The 23,564-nt window shown below is 37.4% G+C and overlaps 2 protein-coding genes across 2 annotated transcripts; both read right to left on the bottom strand.

Annotated features, from left to right (window-relative positions):
* Nucleotides 1–1,866: 1,866 nt before the first annotated feature.
* LOC135114132 (arginine-hydroxylase NDUFAF5, mitochondrial-like) lies at nt 1,867–13,359 on the bottom strand. Its single transcript, XM_064029857.1, has 10 exons — nt 12,963–13,359; nt 12,078–12,192; nt 9,806–9,941; nt 9,548–9,652; nt 9,120–9,277; nt 7,947–8,097; nt 7,020–7,106; nt 6,338–6,482; nt 4,561–4,640; nt 1,867–3,111 (listed from the first exon to the last, which is right to left on the bottom strand). Exons 2-10 carry the CDS (start codon nt 12,188–12,190, stop codon nt 2,962–2,964), a joined length of 1,125 nt encoding a protein of 374 aa, XP_063885927.1. The 5' UTR covers nt 12,191–12,192; nt 12,963–13,359; the 3' UTR covers nt 1,867–2,961.
* LOC135114127 (autophagy-related protein 2 homolog A-like) lies at nt 13,331–22,078 on the bottom strand. The gene is made up of 2 exons (XM_064029847.1): nt 22,046–22,078; nt 13,331–21,036 (listed from the first exon to the last, which is right to left on the bottom strand). The coding sequence occupies exon 2, from the start codon at nt 20,732–20,734 to the stop codon at nt 14,231–14,233; it is 6,504 nt and encodes a 2,167-aa protein (XP_063885917.1). The 5' UTR covers nt 20,735–21,036; nt 22,046–22,078; the 3' UTR covers nt 13,331–14,230.
* Nucleotides 22,079–23,564: the final 1,486 nt, after the last annotated feature.

Below are 23,564 nucleotides of genomic sequence, written 5' to 3'. Positions count from 1 at the left end.
CTTTTTCATTCTTTCTTTTCTTCCTTGGTGTCAGGAAGACTTGCCAAGCCCAAAACTGTACCTCTGTACTTGCTACCTTGCCTGGTCAAACTCTTTTAACTCGGTCATCATCTACTTTTCCTTCCTGCTGGAAGTTTTCCTACATCCAGCCTTTTCCTAAAAGGGTAATCACTCTAATCTTTCAAATTGCTGCTCAGTTGCTTTGATATTCTGTCTTTCTAAATCTAGAGTGTTTGAATCTATCCTCAACAGGAAGATTCTTAAACATTTATCACTTCACAACCTTAAATTGATCACTAGTATGGGTTCTGTCACGCCTGTTCTATTGGTGACCTTGTGGCCTCCCATACTGAATCTTGGTCACCCTCTTCTAGGGATTTTGGTGAAACTTTCATTGTTGTCTTAAACACATCAAAAAAAGGTTTTATAGAGCCTGGCACAAAGCCATCCTATGGCTTCTATCCTTCTCTCTGCAACTTATTCTGAAGTTTCCTTTATGACTGTTCTCTTGCTGCTGTGGTAAATGGTCACTGCTCTTTAAGTCTATTAATAGTGGTGTTCCTCAAGGCTCCATCCTGTCACCCTCTCTCTTTCTACTTTTTATTATTAATCTAAGGTAAACTTATTGTCCTAATTGATGATACCATTCTGCAGTTTTCCACATCTTTCTTTAAACACGCACCCCTCCAGGAATTAAACAACTCATGCAGGGGAACTACAGAACAACCTCTGATCTTTTTAAAAATTGCTGACTGGGGTAGAGCAAACTTGTTTCTGTTGTTTGATACCTCAAAACTCAATTTCTCCCTCTATCAACTCAACACAACCTTTCAGATAACTAACTCCCTCTTCATCATTAATGCTCAACTGTCCCCCTCTTCTACTGAACATCCTCAGTCTGTCCTTTACTAATAATTTAAACAGGAAACTTCTCATCTTATCTCTAGCTAAAACAGCTTCTGTGAAGTTGGGCATTCTGTGCATCTCTGCCAATTTCTCCCAATCCCCTAGTTGCTAACTCTACTGAGGCATTATCCACCCATACATGGAGTATGATTCAAATAAATGTGGGCATTCCACTCATACTGTTTTCTTGAACAAGGTGGTAACAAAATAATTTGTTTCCTTTCCTCTAACTGACAGTCTTCAGCATGTCTTTCTTCATCATACTATTGCACCTCTTGCTATTTTCTATAATTTCTTTCACACAAATTGCTCTTCTGATCTTGCTAAGTGCATGTCTCTTCCCCTCCCACAGTCTTCCTGCACAAGACTTTCTTTCACCTCTATTCTATCCACCTTCCTAATGCAAGAGTTTACCAGTATCCTCAGTCTTTTATTTCTTTATCAGGTAAACTGAAACTTCTTGCCTGCTTCTGTATCTTCTCTACCTGTGACTTACACTCTTGCAAAAGGGAGGTTTCAAGACACCTCATATTTAGTTTATCCTCTTTTGACTATACTCTACTGGGACTGTCACCTTCAGTGGGACCTTCTTTATATATGTATAACTTTTGTTGCCCTAGGCCAGAGCCCACCTTGCAAAAAAAAAAAAAAAAAAAAAAAAAAACCTTTATTGACCCCCAGAACCCAGAAGCAGTGGAACAGCTGGACATGGCAGTGGTCAGGTCTGCTCCAGAGCAGTGAGTACTAAAAATCTATTGACATGTTATGTTAGAAACACTAACTATGGAGGTAATCTTCAAATCTTAGGGAAGAAAAAAGCTTCAAACAGAAAGAATCTTAGAACTCGTTACATTTTTTTACTAAAATGAGTTAATTCAATGTAAAAGTTAAATGGAAATATAAGAGAACTCTGCACTGAGAAGATTATCCATAAGAATTAGGTGGAAATAAGAGAGAACCATAACAATGGTCTTTATTACAAAACTAGTATGTACAAAAAAAATATACAATTACTGAAAGCCACAAATAAATGATCTTAACATTAATTAATGCCTCATTATGCTGGTGGTTATTTTTCTTATTTACAAACAGCTCATTGCTTAACAATAATTAAACTGAGTCTTGGAAACTGCCCTTAATGTTGTGCAAATGAAGGTAGTATAGTAATACGACATCCAAGCCATCCACTGTTAGCCTTGTATCATTAGAAATAAACAAGAAATATTGAGTGGCTGCACTGCAACTTGATTATATTAGTGGTAATCATGTGAAATGCACTTTGATGCTCTTTTACCAAATAAAATGTCTAGTCAATTGACAATGAACTCATCATATGACATTACTGATTCAAAGGTACTACATAATCATCCTTCTCAAAAGATAATGGAATATGAAATATCGTAATTTAGCAAATGAAAAATATAACGTACTGTGCGTATGTGTGTGTGTGTTTAAGTATATGGGTTTTTTCTCAGTTACACAACTCATAAGGATGCAAGTCTGGTATATAGATTGAAAAAATCTAATAGTAAAACATATGATGTTTGTGACTTCCATTCAGAACTGGTCTAAATCAAATATTCTAAGTGAGAAAAATGTGACAAGATATTCTTTGATAATAATAATAATAATAATAATAATAATAATGATAATAATAATAATAATAAACAAACAATTGTATGCATAATTATGATAGATTCCTGAATTGAGTCACTGATAAATTCATCAGTACATTACCATAATCATAAGAAAATGCAAGTGCTGGGTATGCATTTATAAACCTTAGATTGAATTAGATGGTACCCCTTTCTTGTATATGAATCCATGCCTCATTCATTCAGTAGGTAATATCTTGTACATCTCTTTCTACTACCAATATAATAACTGAGGATTGATTAGAAAGTAAGCATGAGTGAAAGATCATACTGATACTTTTATATAATATCAATATCAATTTCATTATAAAAACTTTATATAATGAAATTATGCAGAAATGTTATAAGTGATCAATCTCAACTAATGACAATCTGTAACTGACTAAAATAGCCTGGTCTTTTATTCCTTTTTATTCTTGTCATCCTCATCCATCATATCCTTCATGAACTTAATCCTGCCTTCCATGCCTGCATCACGCACCATTTCGTCAAGTCTGTGGAGATCCTTCAGGGAAACTTGCCCACTGCCTCGTTCTGCTGGGACTACTTTCTGCAGGAAGAATGCTTTGGTTCATGACTGTTGAAAACTTCAACTTGTAACTTGTGTATTATTTCTCTGCATCTATCAGTTTGATTTCCATTTGGTCTTGTATTCTTGCACATTTAAAATATACAATTCCTTAAATGTAAGCAATTATCTTTATTTTCAGAAGGTATGCTGTGTGAACAACAATCCAAACTATAACGCACACAAACACTGTACCCTTTATCTTTACACACATGCTAGGATCAACTAGCATCTTACTCCCCAAAATCTCTCTTTAAGCCTCTAATCCAATTTAAAATTTCTCCATCTAACTCTCATCTACTTCCTGATTTAACCTTAACTATTTCTGCCTTCACATATACTCATATTTCTGTATGATACATACAAAACACTACATATGCCTTCACACACTCATCCACACTTCACACTCAGTCTCCCTGCTGGACTGGAAGCAACACAAGCAAAAGCTAAGGAAGATGAGAGCAGAACAGCCACATCCCTCCAGCTCCATGTAAATGTGTCCAGTATGCTGCCCCTCCTGGATCACTGAAGCAGGCTCATTCCCTCCCATGTGCTTCCAATCTTCAGTAGCCCATGGAGGGCATTCCAGACTCAGCATACTATGTAACTGACCCTTTCATTATGTGATTAGTGAGAATAAGTCCCAGAGGTGCTAAAGAGCTAAAATGGATTACAGTTTATTCTTAAAGATCTTCGTGTGTGTATGCACTTATGTACTATGTCAGCTACTCCCTTCACAAGGGATTTCATTTTAGAACATTATTGTTATTATTATGCTGAGAGAGAGAGAGAGAGAGAGAGAGAGAGAGAGAGAGAGAGAGAGAGAGAGAGAGAGAGAGAGAGAGAGAGAGCACAGCCCAGAAAAGAGTGAGGAGGCTGTATAGCAGTTGCCCTTCCTGAACCAGCTACCCTCCTTGTCAATGCCTGCATATCTCCTGCAAATGAAGGATAATATACACATTTCTTCATTCTTTCCATTTTATGAAAAAACTACGAAGAATGTCCTTTAGCAGTGATCATAAAATAGGCAAACAGTCATGTTAGAAGCCTGGAGAACACTGAGGAGGTTATCATGGTGGCTGACTGCATAGTTGATCATGTAAAAATCTCAAGGAAATATAAACCACATACCTAATTTCTCTGAATGCTCCTATAATAGATTTATGTCACATAAAGGTGAAGAAGGTAAATATGGAGTGGTTGAAGGAATCAAGAGCAGACCACTATGATGGTATGGCCATATAGAGAGAATGATAAGTGAAATGTTAATGATATGATATGGGTACAAGATGGCCCTCAGTGACAAGGATGATAACATGCTGGAGAATGAAGAGAGCAAGGAGGGAATAAGAGGAAACTCTCTTATGTTGGGAGTATTTAGGAACATGCATACGATATATAGGTAAACAGACATCTACATCTCTATCTTACTTGTTTGGGATCAGGTTTCCATCCAATCATATAAATTATCTGGAAGGTTGCTGGAACTCCCTCTCCCTTTCCATACATCTCTGAAGAGAACATGAAATGATTGAAACTGCGAGTCTTGATTTTTCTTCCTGTTGTATTTTTTTTAGTTTATCAGTAGTTATATAGAGAAAAAATTTATTAATGCATATGCTGTAATGAATAATATCAACTTCTATGATAAACACTGTACTGGATCTGGCTGTACTTCTCTCATATAATATAAGATAACAGCAAAGAAACACTAGCATTTAGATTGAACTTGTGCAGAAATGCTGCTTTTTTTTGCTGTCAACCAACAGACTTGACATTTCCTGTGATGTGCAACCCTCTTATTTTCCAAGAGTGCAAAGGACATGCCTGAGAAGTGCTGTCTGAACCGGACACATTCTTGCCTAGAAGTAACAAAATATCTTCCAAATAAAAGTGAACTCAATCATCATGAAATTCCAGGCAGGGAATTAGGAAACTTGATGGAAAATGATGGATGTTTGAGATTATGGATAATTTTCATACTCTGGTACAAAAGTGAGTGGCAGTCTTCTAGGCAGTCACCTTCTTACTAGAATACTACTTGTCTTTACATCTCAGAAAATAAAAGGTTGCAAATCTTCATATCCTGCCTAATATTAATGTCAAATGTCTCCACATCACTACAAATTCCACCACATTTGACACTTGTAAATTTGATTGTACAATGAGGACACTAAAAGACATGTTGTAAAGCATTTGAAAAGTGAAAAACATTATGGATTGGTTGAATATAAAAACAAAGCATACAAGATGAATTCTAATGAGTTCGGTAAGAGTATTAAAAAAAAATCAAATAATTAATTACTTAAGAAAGGAATTTCTGTAAATAGTTATATAAACATGTGAATAGAAAAAGGAGTAGAAAAGATTTTGAGTGAGGATAAGAAATGTAGTATCACAGACTCCCCAGGGCAGGGACATTCCTGTAAATCCCTTCTTTCTGTATGACAATGTCACATTTCCACAGAAATTGCTTCATTTCCATTATAACTGACTGAGTTACTTCTTAAATTTTAAAAGCATCTCCTTTATCCTTCAGGTTTGTGGCAAACTAATCTCTAAGTTATATGGTGTTTCTGTGGTTACATGGTCAAGTATGGTAACTTTTTTCCAAAAGCAGACCTGTGTTCAGAACACTGCATAGTATTTACAAGGCAAGCAGCTATTCCTCCCTATGTTCCTCACTGGAAACACACATTTCACCACATTTTCACATCAATCACCTAATTTGTGGCTCACCTTACATTTTTGGCCTCCCTTACATTTTTGTACATAAGAGAAATAATACTGTTACATGAAATGTTGAAGACATTGGGAGCAGAAAGTCTGGCTAGGAATCAGATGCAAAAGAGAAACAAATCACTTATCTTGCTACCACAACAGTCAGAGAGACACTGAGTAAGTATAGTATAGTTCAAAGGCCTAGGAGTCGCATTGACCAAAAATCACCATACATATGCCAAAATGAAAGCAGGAAAGGCAAACCAGAAAAACCCATCACCAACTCTTTAAGGATTAAGAATATGAAATTTTATGTTAGATAATAATAAAAATAAATAAGATTTTGTAGAACCAGAAATAAAATAGGGCTATATAATTTAAAGAAATGTTTGTTATATAGAACTTCAGTAGATAACAGAAAAGAGGGGAGGCTGACATTAATCTACAATAATGAAATAAATGAAGCTTAACACAAAATAACACTTACCTTGGTATATGGCACTAGCAGCTAACATGGTATCACGATGAAGGTGTGTCTTGCGATTTATACCTGCATTGTTTTCCGCCATCCCCTGGAGGTCCCACATCAGTTCAAACAAGGAAGGGAAGCCCACTGTTATCTCATCAACATCCTGTAGGAAGTCACTTCATAAGCATTCCCCATGACAAACAAGACTGTATTCTGCACCTTAAGAAAACCTATTCACATACTTTTATATGTAGTAAACCTTTCCTGAATATAATCTGGTAGAATCATACATTAGAGAGGAAATGTTTTCAGCACTTGCCTAGTTGTTATTTTGGTATGAAATGTGAGTAGAATATTGATAATATTAGCACTTAAAAAAGACTTGTGGATTTAGAAGCAATCCTGAATTTTGGAATTCCACATAGAGTTCTCAACCTGTATTACCAATTTCTTAATTCTGAAGTACATATATATACATATACATATACAAAGATTATAAGAAAATCTCTGCTAATCTAATTATCCTTTCCAGGCATAAATATTTAACTCTGCCAAGTAACAGATTTTAATAGCAATTCCTAACTAATTATTCAAGATTATTCTAAAAACACATTCTAAAAACACAGTTCTCTGAAAAATATACATATGTATTATTATTTGTATACTACATTATTATTTGTATACTACAATGAAAACTTACAATTGTCAGCATGGTGAATCCACACTGGCTTAGGAGACCACCTATGTCACGTATCTCGGTGAAAGGCGACACGTGTGCTGCAAATCCCTGATATGGAAATAAATTATACAACAATATTACCAAGATTTCTTTTTGATGACATTCATTTGAATGTTCAATAACTCTAAAACAATTTTTTTGCAGTGATTATGATAAGTCTTGTAATAAAATGTGAAGTGCAAATTGAAAGTCAGTAATGAGTCCCTAACATACCATAATCATGCTTGAAGCTTTACCAAGAATGGACTAGACTTCCCTAGAGAAATGCACACAGATGATTTGGCAATGACTGCAAATAGTTTAGGACACATGAAGTTAAAGTGACAATGAGAAGACTTTCAAATAAGTTTAAGTACTCAGGAAACAAGGAGACTGCAAAAGACCAGCTGATCTACACAAGGACAACGGTCTTTTGCAGTCTCCTTGTTTCCTTATATTCTTACATTCTTATGCTTAACATTGACATAAAAGTCAGTTATAGCTGTAGAATAGAGTACAGCAGTGAAGACTGCTATGCTATGGAAACCTGATAATGGCATGTGGAATGCCAAGATTTGAAGGTGAGAGGGAGAAAACATGCAAGAAAGATGCCATGTAGACCCCTGTGCAAATAGGGTGACAAATGCAGTGGTGAAATGGATGAAAAGAAGTACCCTGAGGTGGTCTGAATTAACTGGATGAATTTAAAGTGAAGAAAAAACATGTCAGTGAAACTGAAGGTCCTAATTAGGAGAGGAATGCCTCTTGGAAAGTTGGATAGGGTAAAGGAATACACCTGTGGAAGATGCATTAGTTCTGGATGAGGTCTTGAACAAGCAAGGAGGGAGTATTCGTAAAGAATTAAATCCTCTCTATTTGTGACAGCAAAAATACCACATTCTAACTCACCCCTTCTCTCTCCAATTCCGCTAAGACAAGGGATGACCTTAGCTCAAAGAGAGTATCGCCCCCAAACATTGATGCCAAGAAAACACCGTCCTCCTTCAAAACTCTGTTTATCTCACGCAGACAACCTGGTAGGTTGTTAACCCAGTGAAGGCTGAAAGAAAAAAGAAAATTATCCCGATATACAGGTAATCATAATGCTAATATCTGTATTTTAGGCACATCATTGAAAATATTATAAAAGGAGTTCCTAACCTTCAATAAACAGGCTTTAGTATGCAAATTTTTCTTAAACTGCTTCTTGACCAAAGTCTGTGCATTGGGTACAGTGAAGCTTTCACCCTCACAGTACCTACCAGCCAGTGCTGAACTGAATAACTAATTTCACTACTTTCTTAGTTTGGCAGCATGCATTTTTCAAAGGATTTTCCTAATATTCTCATGGGATTTATTCATTTATTTATATAAAAAACATTCTATATCTTTGCCTTTAAACATTTTCAATTTCTATTTGGAAAGAAATTTTCTATTATGCTATATTATGTATATGAAAAGCTATAAAAAATATTTCCACAGTGTGTGGAACTAAATATGCAAAAAATGAGAAGTACCTGAAAGCAGTGACAGAATGTATCATGAATCAGTCTTAAGATATTAATTCACCAATGTCTGCCAGGTGTACAATGTTCTTTCTGATATTCATATAGTAAGAACATGAATCACTTATATACTGACATTGAAATAACATTTTATTCCCCATCTGAAATCAAGCTGATAGGAATGTGGTACTTGTTCTGAGGTCTTGTGGTGATCACTGATCATGTTATTGTTTTGGCTGGCTGCCAAAGAATATATCATGTAGAAGACAAATTCTGGGATATTAATTTGTTTTTCATATTATATGGATCTGTTGATGAATGCTCAGGTATTGAAATTAAAACATTCCTTGACAAATACTTCCAAATGTTGGTAAAGTACCCATAGTTTTGCTTGCTTTTATATAAATACCAAATATTAAAACAATCATTAAAGATTATAAATAGGGATTCAAATGGAATCTTATGCCTTCAGTATTCTTAAATAAAGTAACTGCTTCACATATTAATAAAAAAAAGAAATACTGCATTCCTTTCCTGTAATGTGTTGCATTAGCTAAGTAAGCAAATATTAACTTACTTGAGATTTGAAATAACAAGATCAAGAGATTTGGACTCTAGTGGAAATGGCTTCTCTTCATCAATAACTATTTTGGTTGATTCAATATTTTCTGGAGTCTGTGCAGTCTCCAACATGGATGGAGACAAATCACTCATGTAGAGATGCTTCAACTCAACCTGAAACAAGAGAACCAAAAAACATTTGAAATTGTAAGCTTTTCACAAATTCAGAAACAAAAAGTAATATAATGAACAAAATTTACAGGCTCACAAATTCAGAAACAAAAAGTAATATAATTTACATGTCAACACATGTAATACAATAGCAGAGTGAAATTAGTGCTACTTGTATAACTTAAGTTTTAATACAAGAATACACAGAGAAGATTTTTACTTAAAGTAAAATAATTTAAAGAACAAAGTCTTGTACACCACAAACATACTTACATCAGTAATGTTCTTGGCTACATATCCTCGCCCACAGCCTAAATCCAGTCCAACTTTCAACTCTTTCTTGATGTCAAGGACTCTGTCAGCTAATCGGTAACCAACCTGTAAGATCATATTCTTACAGTAAATAAACTCAATGATTAAAATGAACAACTTGACAATGACACCTTAACCTTTTCATAAAAAAAGATATGTAATTAAGCAAACAACCTTGCAAGAGAGAGAGAGAGAGAGAGAGAAGGGAGGATAGGGTACCTCTTCCTTGAGATAATCATATATAGGAGCATCAGGATTCTTGGCAGCTCTCTCCCTTTGAAGCAGTTTAGTGTGACGATCAAAAACATTCATTGCATTTCCTTTCTGCTGGTTTTGTCTCCCTGCCACATGGATCCTGTGGGACAACAGGAACTTATTAAAAAGATATGATCATTAATTGTTACATACGAGTATGTAAGAAAAAAATTAATTATGTAGACAACAAACCTACAATGATGAAATGCCTAGCAAAAATCTTTCTTTCCTGATGCAAAACAAAAATACAAGACAACTTATATAATATGAATTATGTACACCTGTTCCAAAATAACAATGGGTACATTGAGGCTTCTTATAATATAGAATTAAAATGTCAACAACTTTCATATCTGAGTCAAATAGTTATAGAATATGATAATATATTTTGCACGAGGTGGTGATGCATACAAATGGCAACTCTGAGCTTGAAATTATGGGACCAAATCAAGAAAGTACTATAGGTAGTCTGTTAAGAGTGTGATTAGTAAAACAGCAGATGTACATATAACAGTTTAGTTTGTTAACAGGAGTATGGATGGTGCATTAACTAAGATTATTGTGTTTGGCTATATGCAGAGTGTAAAAAAAAAATATTGGCAGTAATGATGATTCCATCCAATGCATTTTCACATGGTACACAATTGAAATGGTGTAATGGGTAATCAAGTAATACAACTGACTGAACCTGAATCACATGACGAAAGATGGAAATTCAAGGATGGAATGTATTGATACTAGAAGTGAGATTCCACTCATTGGTAAATTATTAATGTGCACGTGTAACCAAAAACTGCTAACACTGTAACCAAAAACTGGAGTGAATAAAAGTATTTCATGTAGTTCAATCCTTCCTCATCACCGAGTGTCTTCCTTACACAAGACAGACAATCTGTACCCTTCCTGAGTGAGGTGTTATGCTTTATGGTAACATAATTTGGGCCTTAAAGATACCATCAAAAGACTGGGAGATATTAAGGTGGATATAAAATGCTACAATTATAGTAAAAAGCATACTAGGAACTAAGAGCCACAATTAATAAATTAACATTGACAGATTGTATTGGTATGGTTATATGAAGTGAAAAAGTTGCTGAAATACAGACAAATGAGATAGAAAGATAAGAAATTAAATCATGTGAAGGAAACTACAAAACAAATAGCTTGATATATATATATATATATATATATATATATATATATATATATATATATATATATATATATATATATATATATATATATATATATTATGTACAGCCCGCTCCCTACTTGATGAAGCAGTTTTCCTACCTATATCTCTAACAAAAGTGACATCTGTCAGCCGTCATTGGCTAGAGCTGACTCTGACATGTATCTTAGGCCTGTCTTCTTCCTCTTCCCCCCCCCCCCCCCATCCCCCTTCCTGTCCTTCTTGCCCACTCTCATTCTCATACTTCCTTCACCCCCTTTCTCTCTCTCTCTCTCTCTCTCTCTCTCTCTCTCTCTCTCTCTCTCTCTCTCTCTCTCTCTCTCTCTCTCTCTCTCTCTCTTGGGAATGAAGCTGATACCATAGAAATAAAAAATAAACCTCTCTCTCTCTCTCTCTCTCTCTCTCTCTCTCTCTCTCTCTCTCTCTCTCTCTCTCTCTCTCTCTCTCTCTTTGATGGAGGAGACAGGGAAGGAGGTATGAGAAATGTATAAACAAGGAGGGAGTCAGGAAGGGGAGGTGGAGATGAAGTGTGGTTGAGAAAGGTATGGCTTAATTTACACGTCATGACTTCTGGCCAATGATATTTACCTACTAAAATCTCTTGAGTTGACATGTCGCTTTAGCTAAAAGTAAGGGTAAGAAGGCTGCTTCATCAAGTGTGGACCCAGCTGTACATATGCAGCTTGCCAGTCCACTATACAATGACTGGGCCACAGATGCACAGAACCTGATTCATAGTTAATATTATAACTGATTCCTCTATACAGTTTTGTCTGGTAGTTACAGCACTGTATATCATATGTTAATATGCTAAATGCCTATTTCACTAAGTAATATTGCCCAAATAGCAATACTGCAATACTGATTTTTTTTCATGGTAGTCAATTTTTTATTATACACTGAAAGAGACTACAAATACAACCTACAGAATATAACTTTGTAGAAATGATAACAAAACTTGACATTAAATCTCACTGTGTATACAACTTTAAGATAATCAAATCTGCACACATTAAGCTGAGGAAATATATATGAGACACATACCACTTAGCAGGAGCTGACAGAGGATGTGCAGCCAACACACTCCTCCCTGGGCTGGAGCAGCAACACCTGCCCACAAAGCCTGTCCCTTTTGTTCTCACTATGTGGAAAAGCATTCCTGAAAAAAATCAACTGTTAGATAAAATTCAGTTCTGCTAGTTATAAAGAAACAATAGTAAAATATTGATGAGCAATTAGCAAAAATAATCTCATGATTATTTTTGTATGTATTCAAAAGCAAATTGAAACAATAAATGTACTGAAGATCATTCTGTGACAAAAAGATGTTTCCTTTGAACAATGGAAAGTGTCCTTGGAAGTGCACATATCCACCAAACATCATCAGTCACATTTCAAGCAGATGGTTCCCAGATGTCAATCACATTTCCTCAAGTCTTAACAAGATGCACCTCATTTTCAAATCTCATAAAATTTTGCATTTCTTTTTATTTGCAGACATTTGGTCAACTGCCTCATTATCATACTTCTGAGTTTCATGAGCAGAGATAAATGATAAAAATAAAAAAAATTGCAGCTCCTAAAAGAGTGTGGAGCCCAGTCTAGTAAAGCTATCTTCATCACCTGTATTCAATGGGCCAGTCTTAAAATCAATGTAGCTATAAAAATTATAAATTCAAAGTAGAATTGTGCTGTGCCTTTATTAATAAACATAGCTAATCAGTACATGAGATTGTCACATCATAAAATTAATTACAACCTTTATTACCATCACCAACGCCAATAGACTTGAAAAAAAAAAATCAATTGATATATTTTCATTATGAAAGATTTACAAAGTATCATTAAATTTTAAAATAAAATCAATCCCATGTTAAACTGTCATAAGCCGACCATGTACAATGAAAAAGAGAAGCAATATTTACTTGCCTCATACACCAAGCAGTCACTGGCTGCAGCAGACAAGCAGGTGATGTTTTCTCAAAGCAGTGAAAGGCTGACTATGTCCTGCTGGATGACTTGAATCTTGATCTTCAAACTTCAACCAATACTTCAAGCTTTTACCCCTTCATCATAAATGCATTGTACAAATCCACTTCCCTTTATATTCGCCATAGTTTTCATTCAGTTAACTAGACTCTATCTCTGCCTCATTTTTTTGTCAATAACATAACAATTCTGCATTATTATACATATGCATATTTCTCAAACTTATCCTAAGTTACAAAAATATTCTCTCCAGAGTTATTTTCTTGAAAAGAAAAAATATATACTGCACATATATACTATATATAATATTTGTGTGTGTGTGTGTGTGTGTGTGTGTGTGTGTGTGTGTGTGTGTGTGTGTGTGTGTGTGTGTGTGTGTGTGTGTGTGTGTGTGTGTGTGTGTGTGTGTGTCAGTCCTATATTGATAGTAGAAAGAAACTCAGGGGCATTGCTTCACTCAACATTACTCACTCATTACTTAAGTATAATAGATATACTAGAAAGGTAACAGTTCTGTTGTCTTTAGATACAGTATAGTAATTATTTACTTTAATGAGTTCAAAGAATCTACTCTGCTCATACTTAAACAAACCACGGCATAACAAATAGCAGACTAATAACCACTGACTTGTTCCACAGACATAACTCTGGCTCTGTAGAGAAGAACTGAAGAGATAAAATATACTGGCAATGAATGTAGTATAAACTTTCACATTTATGCGACAATTACAAAAACAATTTGACAATATAAAAGTAACACAAACATGGAAAAATCATTCATCAAACCATACATACACTATCACAAGACCAACATCAGAGAATGTTGAACTTCACTATAACTAAGTGGTAGGCACAAGTTGCATTGTTTCCCCCATTGGAAATCTTATACTTACATACATACATACATACATACATATACACACACACACACACACACACACACATATATATATATATATATATATATATATATATATATATATATATATATATATATATATATATATATATATATATATATATATATATATATATATATATATAAGGATAAAGTTTGTAAGTTGAGATAACCACAGTTCATCAGCTAAATTCCAAAACAATTATCTTCAAATTATATGAAAATCTCAGAAATTGATGAACTATAAATGTAACCCTGTTTCAGTATGAAATGCTACACTGAAGTATTTATGAAAGCAGCTGTTTTCCAACTATGCTTTCCATTTGTCAACAGCTTCTTTTCTTGCATCAGGCACCAACTGGTTCTTCATTCCACCAATCACAGTGCCAGCAGCTTCAGTGGCCAGAATGATAGGCTGAACCACTGTGGGGGGAATTTGTCGCAGCACCCCACCTATGGCTCCTGATACACCTTTGTGTTGATGTTCCTGGGAGGCTACCTGCACAATAGCTGAGGCTGTCTCCCCAATGCCATCCCTGACCACTCCATATGCTGTAGTGACCCCCTCACGAATGTCCTGGGGCTGACCACCACGCTGCCGGTATCTGTGACGAACACTTGGGCCAGAAGACACCATGTCGTACATAGTCTCTGCAGCAGATTGAATGCACCCGATGAAGCGGCCTGTTAGGTCAAGTGCAGCATGTGCTGAGGAAGAGGTGAAGGCTGAAGTTCCCCGCTGAATGCCACGCACTAGGCGCCCATCCTTCTGGTATTGCTCAATGGGCAGCAGAAACAGATCCCTCACTCCAGCTAGCAGCTTGCTGACTGAATGTATTGGACCAACACCACCCAAAACCAAGGGCAATTGGTTACGACGTATGTCACCAATCCACTCATTTGTTACATAAGTGAGCAGCTTGTCCACTCCAAGTAGACCAGACTTGTGCACAATGCTTTTCAGCTTTATTTCAGCATGATTGAGCTGCCCAAGCCCTATGATAAGGCCTGCCAGAGGACCATACTGTGAATTTATATCAATGTGCTTGCCATGATAATCAATTTTAATGGGTACATCTGGGGAGAACACAAAGGACTTGAAGTAGGAAGGACCACTCTTCATAGCTTCCATGAGTTTTTCTTCCTCATCAGAAACTGGTGACTTTTCCTCAAGGTTAACAAGTAACTGATGCTCTCTTCCACTGAGGTTGGCAGCTTGATTTACATTCACAGTCATGATGGGTGCCTGAACCTTGACTGACTGAGGTCGCTCTTCCTCTCCCATTTCTCCATCTATGTCAGATACATGAAGATCTTCAAAGAATTGGAAAAGAAAGAGTAGTGCATCTTGGTCTACATGCAGTCTTATTGGTTGTAAGGAGATCTTTATGCTAGTCTCCTGTGGCCGATGCTTTCCATCTGGCCTCGTAGTGAGAACCTTCACTTGTACCATATTGGCATGTGCCTGTCGAGGACATGTCTCAGAGGAAAATTGATAGAGGAACTTGTTGATTTTAGAGGAGGCAAGTCTGTCTCTTATTTCCACATCTTGTATGAGAACTACATGCCTGGACACCTGTTTTGCTGTCTCTGGATAAACCTCATGTTGAAAACGAACCTTGTTGAGGTGGAGCTCCATGAGGGTATCATGTTTTCTCCCTGGACCACCCTTGGCCTGCCACACTTGTTGGGACATCAGCTGTGGACTTTGAGGTGGAGACTTCTTGAAAGCTGTTGGGGAAGTATGGCGAGCAGAATAGCAGACTTCCCCACTTCGGACTATCACACTGGGTTCATTAAGTATATTTGGAGATTGCCTTCCAACAACAGTATCTGAGTTGCCATTGGAATCATTGATGGTGACATGGCGTGAGTGAGAGGAAGTTCCAGAGGAAGACTTGAAGTCCGAACCACCATAAATATGCCACACAAGTGTAAGTTCCTGGAGTGTGTATTTGCTTTCTGGCACAGGGAAATTCTTAGGTGCCTTAAGTTGATCTACTTTGCCAAAAGGAATTGTGAAGTGATTGTCAACAATGGAGATGGGGTCCCGTGTGAGGATGCGCACCTGTGGCTCCCCAGATGGAGATTTGATGCCAGTGCCAGGTGCATCATCCAGAATGCAGAATTCCTCATCTGTCCCTGAGCTGCACTCCTCAAAGGGATTTTCAAGAGGTTCTTTCAAAGCTTCCTTGAGAGCACACTCAGTGGCTGTCAATTCCCTTTCATTTACACCATCCTCTTGCTTTGCCACATCTTTAGAGATAATAACCTTCTTCATGTCATCATCTGGGAAGAAAAACACCTCAACACCCTTTCTTAAATTTGCTATGGGATCATTTTCATCATCTTCACAGGATGACGTGGATGGTGTGGATTCCACCATGGCATCATCCATCATACCCCTTACCATCTCTAGCTGTTGGTTATCATTAACCTTGATACAAGGGTTGAAAATGGTTTCCTGGGTGTCCAAAGGCTTGTTAGTGCAGTCAGCAGTGGGGAAAGCAGCGGTGAGGTTAGTGTTACTGCTATCTGATGAGGGCTCTTCACTTTGCGGAATTTGTACTGATGCATCTTTGGTCAAATCTCCATCACCTGCTACATATATCATGAGTTCCAGCAATGCCTTAAAGGAATCTGCACAGGTACGGATGTGAATTACATTGTTTGAAGCTATCAAATCAATCCTTGGCAATTTGTTCTTTGAAGCATCAATCAACTTCAAAGACATCTCAAACACTCCTAGGTCAGCCACACACACATAATTCTTCTTTATGTCCACAGTACTCACATTAAGTTTATCAGACAGAAACAAAGCAGCATCCTCTATAATCAACTGTACAACACTAACATCACTACCCAGTGTCATATTGCTGGAAATTGAGCAAGCATCAACTGTTAACATTGCACGCAGTGGCAGATGAAGAGGACGGTAATCAAGAGCACAACCCCAAAGATGGAAATTCATCTCTGTCACAACTTCTGGTAGTAAGTAGCCTGCAATAGGATAATCCTGGACCTCAAAAACATCCATGAGCTGAGTCAACCAGCTGTCTGGGGCAGGACACATGTAATGGCGAAGTGTTGATCCCCTTATGCAGCCTGACAAATTTATAGTCTTCATGTTACGTACTGGATCAAAGTCCATCTTCAGAGCTATGGAGACTTGGTCCCGAGATCTCCATCGAGTCCTACCACCACCACCCAACTTTATGATAACTCCTGGATCACTTGGGTACAAAACAGCATCTAACTGTGATGTGGAAAGGGGACTGTTGGCATGAAGTGTTATAGGGTGATCAGGAGTTATGTTGGCAGCCTTGTGGTATACATGGCCCTTTTCTGCCCAGATACATACATATCCTAAGTTGGGACATCCACGATAACCAGTAGTAGTAAATATTGTACCTCTTTCCATGACCAGCATCACTTCTCCATGCTGGCCAGGAAGCACATTGTTCTTTCCATCTCTGTATGGAGTGTGCACACTGGCCACACCACGGCCCATCACCAGTTTGAAGGCTACCATGGTCTGCATCCTGCTATCAGGTTCTTGTGGCTGCTGTTGCTGCTGCTGTTGAGGATATTGTTTCCCTTTTTGTCTTGCTTTGTGTTCATATATGGAGAAGTACTGTGAATTGCCTTCATCATCACTGTCACTTTCAACATTGGCACTGGAACACATGGTGAATTGTGTGGTGCTTTGGTAGATGCTCTCATTCATGAATACTGATGCCAGATCTAGTCCACCCTGGGCACCCCCCATGTTGCGTGTACTATGGCTGGCTGGCTTGGGGGCAGAAGGTTCCCACAGGAGGAGGTCAGACACTAATCTATTGTAAATTACTTCATAGATGTGCTTGGAGGGTAATATCAACTGGACACTTGGGAGATGAACTTCTATATTGTACTGGACATTCTTCACTGTGTTTTCTATAAACTGTAAGACCTCTTTCCTGCTGGCTGGTATAATAAGTTCTCCAACATCACCTTCTCCCGCCTGCTGAGTGGCAACTTTTCTTTTACTAAATGGATTTGGTTCTGTTTCACTAACCTCTTCCAAGAAGCCCATCATGGATTTTGTCATGATATTCTCACGCCGTGGTGCCTCATCTTCTAGGGAGGTCAAGGGCTGTATGGGATGCACTGTAACAACAATACGTGGCAAGTCAAAGCCTTTTTCTGCTCCTTCACTAGCATTAGCTTGAAGCAGTGACATACGTACATCCTCCTCCCTCTCTTGGAAATACACATTAATGCCACTACTGCGTACCTCATAGCTAGAGTATAATAAGTATGGGTCTATGGATGTAACAAACTCAAAGTCTTCCAAAACCAGAGATAATATATCTTTTCTGATGTTTCTTTTCCACCATGGTATTCTATCCATGTTTGAAGTTGGTCTAAGATCAGGGATGGGAAATCTGAGCTTGACAGTCAGTGATGTGGAGGAGACTTTCACTGTAACTCGAGTGTCAGGGTGAACTGTTGCATCATCCAGAGTCTGCTTGAAGCAAGCTTGGTTGCTGATGTAACTGGGGGGAAGCTCTGGAGAAAACACTTCTTCTGCTGCCTTAGTGCACACCACCTGGCGATTCAAGAGTGCATTAATTCGGTCTACAATGGACATGTCAACCTCTGATGTACATTCTGCTAGATTCACCTTAATATCCAGTTTGGGGACACTCATCCTACGTGTTTTTCCTGTGGGAGTCATGTTCTGGGACTGAGATATGCTCACTCTAAGCTTAGGTTCCATCATGCTACCATATATTTCACTTGCCTCTTCTTTGGCACTATGTCTGAATGAAAGCAATTCAGAATATTCAACTTTTACAGGTATAACTGAGGAATCTACAAGACACTCCAGTAGCTCAGCACATCCCATAGTTAGATTCACATTCATTTCCCACTTCTTTGAAAGGCTCTTCTCTGATCCTTCCATTGTTAGTGGGGCTGCCATAAACCTTAAATGGCTGATCTGACAAGCTTCTGTAAATTTTTTCTTAGCTTCTTGGAAAGCATTATAACTGTAACCAGATAAAGCATGAAAACCAAGAGTGGAAAAAAAGTCTTCTGATTTAGCTTGCATTTCTGCCACAGATGCCTTCAACACCATATTTGCATTCTCCACTGAGGGTGTGAGTATATCTTCATGAAGCACCACAGCAGCCACACTGCTAACCTGCACACGGAAGCGGGTTACCACTGCTGAAGGATCATCTACTAACCTACTAGTGCTATTTTTCCTTCCACTTCCACCAACACTTCCATGGTCCCCTGTCATCACACCAGCCCCTGTGTAGCGGAATGGTGGTGGTGTTGACACACCAGCCCCCGGTGATTTGAGAGTGCTGCCAGACATATTGGAGTTGAAGGAGCTGTCCATATCTGAGCATCCAGACAGCTGACTGCTGGATAAATTTCTGGTAAAGCCACCACTGCCACTACCCATGGGCACAAACTCATCATCACTGTCTAGTGGAGCGTAAGACCAGCCCTGGTGTTGATTGAGAGCATGACTAGATAGGGTGGGTGCTTTAAGCTCTTTACGAAGCTCATCTTCGACCTTCCTAAAATCATTTGGATCCATTGGCTTTTGTTTTCCTCTAATAAGATCTGAAAAGGTGGGATCCAATTCAAGTTTCTCTGGTGATGCAATACCTTCTGAAAGCTCAAGGAGGAGATGAATCTGCCTAGGTGAAAGGAACATGATGATGGAGCCACAGTTCATCCTCAAATCTACCTTGGGACCAACAACATCCGACTGTTTCAACTTCAAGCTTATTTCTTGAGATCCTGTTAGCTTTGCAAATAATACTGGCTCCATTGGAATTGTGTTGCTGGTCATCAATTTTTTCACAGTCTTTTCATGGTTGTACTCAAATTTATCCTCAGCTGGCGATGTATCTGCAGTCTTGAATGAATCCCCTGAACCTGAACCAGACACCTTTGAGCCAGATTCTGGGGAAGAATTTGAGTCTGTTGATGGAACTACAACAGATCTACCCATTCCTTTACTCTTGGCTGGAAATTCATCAGTGTACATTGTCAGACCTTCAATGAGAAACTTTTTGGAGGCAAAAGCTGAATGTTCATGGCCACTCTGACTACTATCTGAATTTTGTGCCATTTTCACCAAGCCAGCTTCATCAAAATAATCAATCTTCTTTACTCTAACCTCCAGGGCTACTCCAGACAGGCTGCCTTTAGGGGTGTGTTCCAGTCTAATGATGGAATCAAGGAAACGCACCTTAATTCTATTAAGTACTGTATCTATGGCATGAGCGAAATGTTCAACTCCATCTAATATTTGATTAATATCTTTCTCTGGGGTATCTTCCATCTCAAATTCTTCCTCATGTTGATTAAGGCACTCCTGCGCTATCTGCATGGAACTGGTCATACTCATTGACTCAATCATTGAATCTACCATAGATATGTCCTCTGATCTTTGTTTGGGTTCGATGGTCACCATGAGCCCCGAAACTTCCACAAAGCTGCTGTCTTGCAACAGCGCATGCCAAGGAACCGAGACACATATTTCTCCAATATAACCATCCACGAACCTGAGAGGAAGATTCAGTTGATCAGCCACTTCATTTAGTGCACTCACGTCCAATGCCAGTTCCTTGATGGTTCCCGTTCCATTGTACAGATCTACAGTCAGCTGATCCAGGGACAGTTTCTCCTCCAAAAACTGCCCAACATATCGTTGTAGCAGATATCTGATGGCTCTCTTCTTGATTGCCTCCGACCACGGAAAATACCACGGCATTTTGGAGAGTGTGTCTAAGCCTAAGCGCAACATATTCACAATAACACACTCCCCATGTTGGTGGTGTTGTGGTGGCGAGAAGTGCGTCGCAGGTAAACACCAGCTGCTGGCTGGCGTTACTTCAGGGTCGCGCACTCGAGCCTATAAACTAGAGGGCGCCAAGTGCTTCTCCTTGTTTGCATGAAGGGGTTTAATATATACTACGCAGTCTCTTCATGGTTTCAATATATAGTCAATGTAATTTGTTTGATTTTCTTTCTTATTCAACCCCTTTCATGACTGTCTGTTAATATTATTTTGCTCAACACACGTTTATAAAGTCTTTGGTTCCAATACTGTGAAAATATGAACAATAAATTCGTCTTCACATACGATTATTCCGTGGTACAGTGATAAAATAAATTACAAAAAATCACAAAAATACCAATTACCATAAATCATACACTTCAAAAAGTTAGAAGGGTTAATCAACAGCACCTCTCACTTTGTTTTCTGGGTCGAGGTCAGCAGTATGATAACTTACAGATGAAGTATATTTTTAGATTTGTTATAAGGCATGAGTATTTAGGATGCACCATACATGGCTGCCTGTATTCTATTGATTTCGTCTATATATCTATATGAAAGGTAGACATTTTTTCCTGTTTTATTTTTTTTTCACCAATAAGAAACCTTCCTTTCCTAGTTTCCTAGTTCGAAGGAAGAAGGAAAAGCACGAGTGCGAAGCCCGTGTGTGAGGAAACCCACTTACCCTTATCCATATACATCAAGCTGTTAAAGTTACTTAGCTATAGATTTTTTTTTATCAATAATTAAAGTTATGTGTATACCGTTAATGCTACTTGTTATGCTAAGTCATCTTGTTTTTCACGTGATACAAAATATATTAATGGTTCAGTGGCAGAATTAGGCCACCATGTATGGACACAGTTAAATACTTATTTTTATGAATGAAACTTAAAGATGTCATTAGCATATTCAAAAGCAGGCAAAATATGATTTTCACGGACTTCAACGTGTTGAAAACATGACTGTGCACATATTATAAGGAGGCCAGTGGTCACAAGGATCTAAAGTAGTGCATGTAATCTTATCTTCCTTTGTGTGTAATCTTTTGAATGTGGCGCCACTGCTGCCTGACCCGGAGCTATCAACCTCGCATCAGCTGGGCAAGGGAAGCCACAGCTGACTCCCTGGACACCGTCGTCCTCTCCTTGCCAGTCTGACTCACATACTAATCTCACATATCCATAAATTAATCACGATGCTTGCTGGTAATGAATCAAAGTAAACTTAAGCCATAAATATGCAGGAAATGCTTAATTAAGTCTGGGAAACACTCACTCATAGTAACTGTTCCTTCCTCCCCCCCACTTCGGTTCTGACTGGGTTATGTCAACACACGTAAGAATTTAGTTTACGACTCTGGTTGACAAACGTGTTCAATTAATGGAATAAAAATGCCAAATGTTACCACTGTCTTCTTCATAAGCTAACAATCTAAACGACAAACTTACATTGCACATTTTTCATCTCGCGCAAATAATGGATCGGCGCAACTTACAAAGAGCGCTGCTCAGATTCAGCATTTCAAAGAAATTGTTGATCATGATACATATTAACTACATTAAACCAAGGAGAATGCTTCCTAATCCCTATCTCTGTTGAAGCCATTCCTCATGGTAGGCCTCGGACATAAAGGAAGTCAGGTCACTCAGGTGAAGAGGTGTCTCTTTTCCTATTTACTCGTATAATTCTTCTCATCACAAAACAACACTGTCACAGCTTCAGGGATCCCTTTACTCTTATAGTACCGAGCACCCGTATCATGAAAAAAATATTGCGACAAAATAAGTGATTCTATTCTCCGAATAAAACCAACATCATGTCCCTGTGCTAGACACCCGTCTGTGGTTTATAGTGATAAAAAAAAATTAAATAAATAAATAAATAAATAAATAAATAAATAGATAGATAAAACAAATAAATAAATAAATAATAATAATAATAATATTATTATTATTATTACTATTATTATTATTATTATTATTATTATTATTATTATTATTATTATTATATTATTATTATTATTATTATTATTATTATTACTATTTATTTTATTTTATTTATTTATTTTTTTTTAAGGAGGCATAATTATTGGAATTTTTACAGCTATCGAGTAAGTTTCCAATCATTCTTTATAGAGCATTAGTTTCAATTAATGTATTTCTGTTGTGCAAATGCAAAATAGACATATAACGCTCAAAGTTCAGGACTGCCGGTCTTGGAGTTAAGCACTGCGTGCAATTGTTCGAATACAAAAATTACATAACTTCTGGATTTATAGGATAATATAGGGTTATGTCCCTACATAAAGCAATGTAATCGTTAATAAACCTGCTTACTTATCTTTATTATTATTATTATTATTATTATTATTATTATTATGACAATCCAACCGTTTCACACAACAAAAATTCCAGGTGGAACGCAACATTTACTAACCACAACCAGCAGCAACCCAAGTATTGAGAGTTATTCTATAACTTATTTTTTTAGTATGCTTAAAAAGTACCATACAACCTGAGTAACAATTATTTAACATCTTTGAGATAATCTCATTCTTAAAATCAGTGTTGCATCCATAATCCTACAAGCCACACCATAAGTTGGGTCATCTAGTATGTTGGGGAAGGCTCAAAATAAGTTTTTCTTAATCATTTGGGTTTGCCTTTTATAATTCCATATACAGTGGTTTCAAGACTTCAGCTTTACTCTAAATTTATATGATATTCACCACTGAAGATATTACTTGCACAACAAACCAAAATATAATTGTTCTTGGTATCTCCATTAATTTGTC

The sequence above is a fragment of the Scylla paramamosain genome, chromosome 27 (assembly GCF_035594125.1).
Source record: "Scylla paramamosain isolate STU-SP2022 chromosome 27, ASM3559412v1, whole genome shotgun sequence".
Lineage (NCBI taxonomy): Eukaryota > Metazoa > Arthropoda > Malacostraca > Decapoda > Portunidae > Scylla > Scylla paramamosain.
This window is presented reverse-complemented; position numbering and strand designations above follow the sequence as displayed.

Coding starts and splice junctions, on each gene's coding strand:
- LOC135114127 (XM_064029847.1), bottom strand. CDS start 20,734: ATGTTGCGCTTAGGCTTAGACACACTCTCCAAAATGCCGTGGTATTTT.
- LOC135114132 (XM_064029857.1), bottom strand. CDS start 12,190: ATGCTTTTCCACATAGTGAGAACAAAAGGGACAGGCTTTGTGGGCAGG. Junction 9,278..9,547: donor TAGCCAAGAACATTACTGAT/GTAAGTATGTTT, acceptor CTCTTGTTTCAG/GTTGAGTTGAAGCATCTCTA. Junction 6,483..7,019: donor GATTCACCATGCTGACAATT/GTAAGTTTTCAT, acceptor GACTTCCTACAG/GATGTTGATGAGATAACAGT.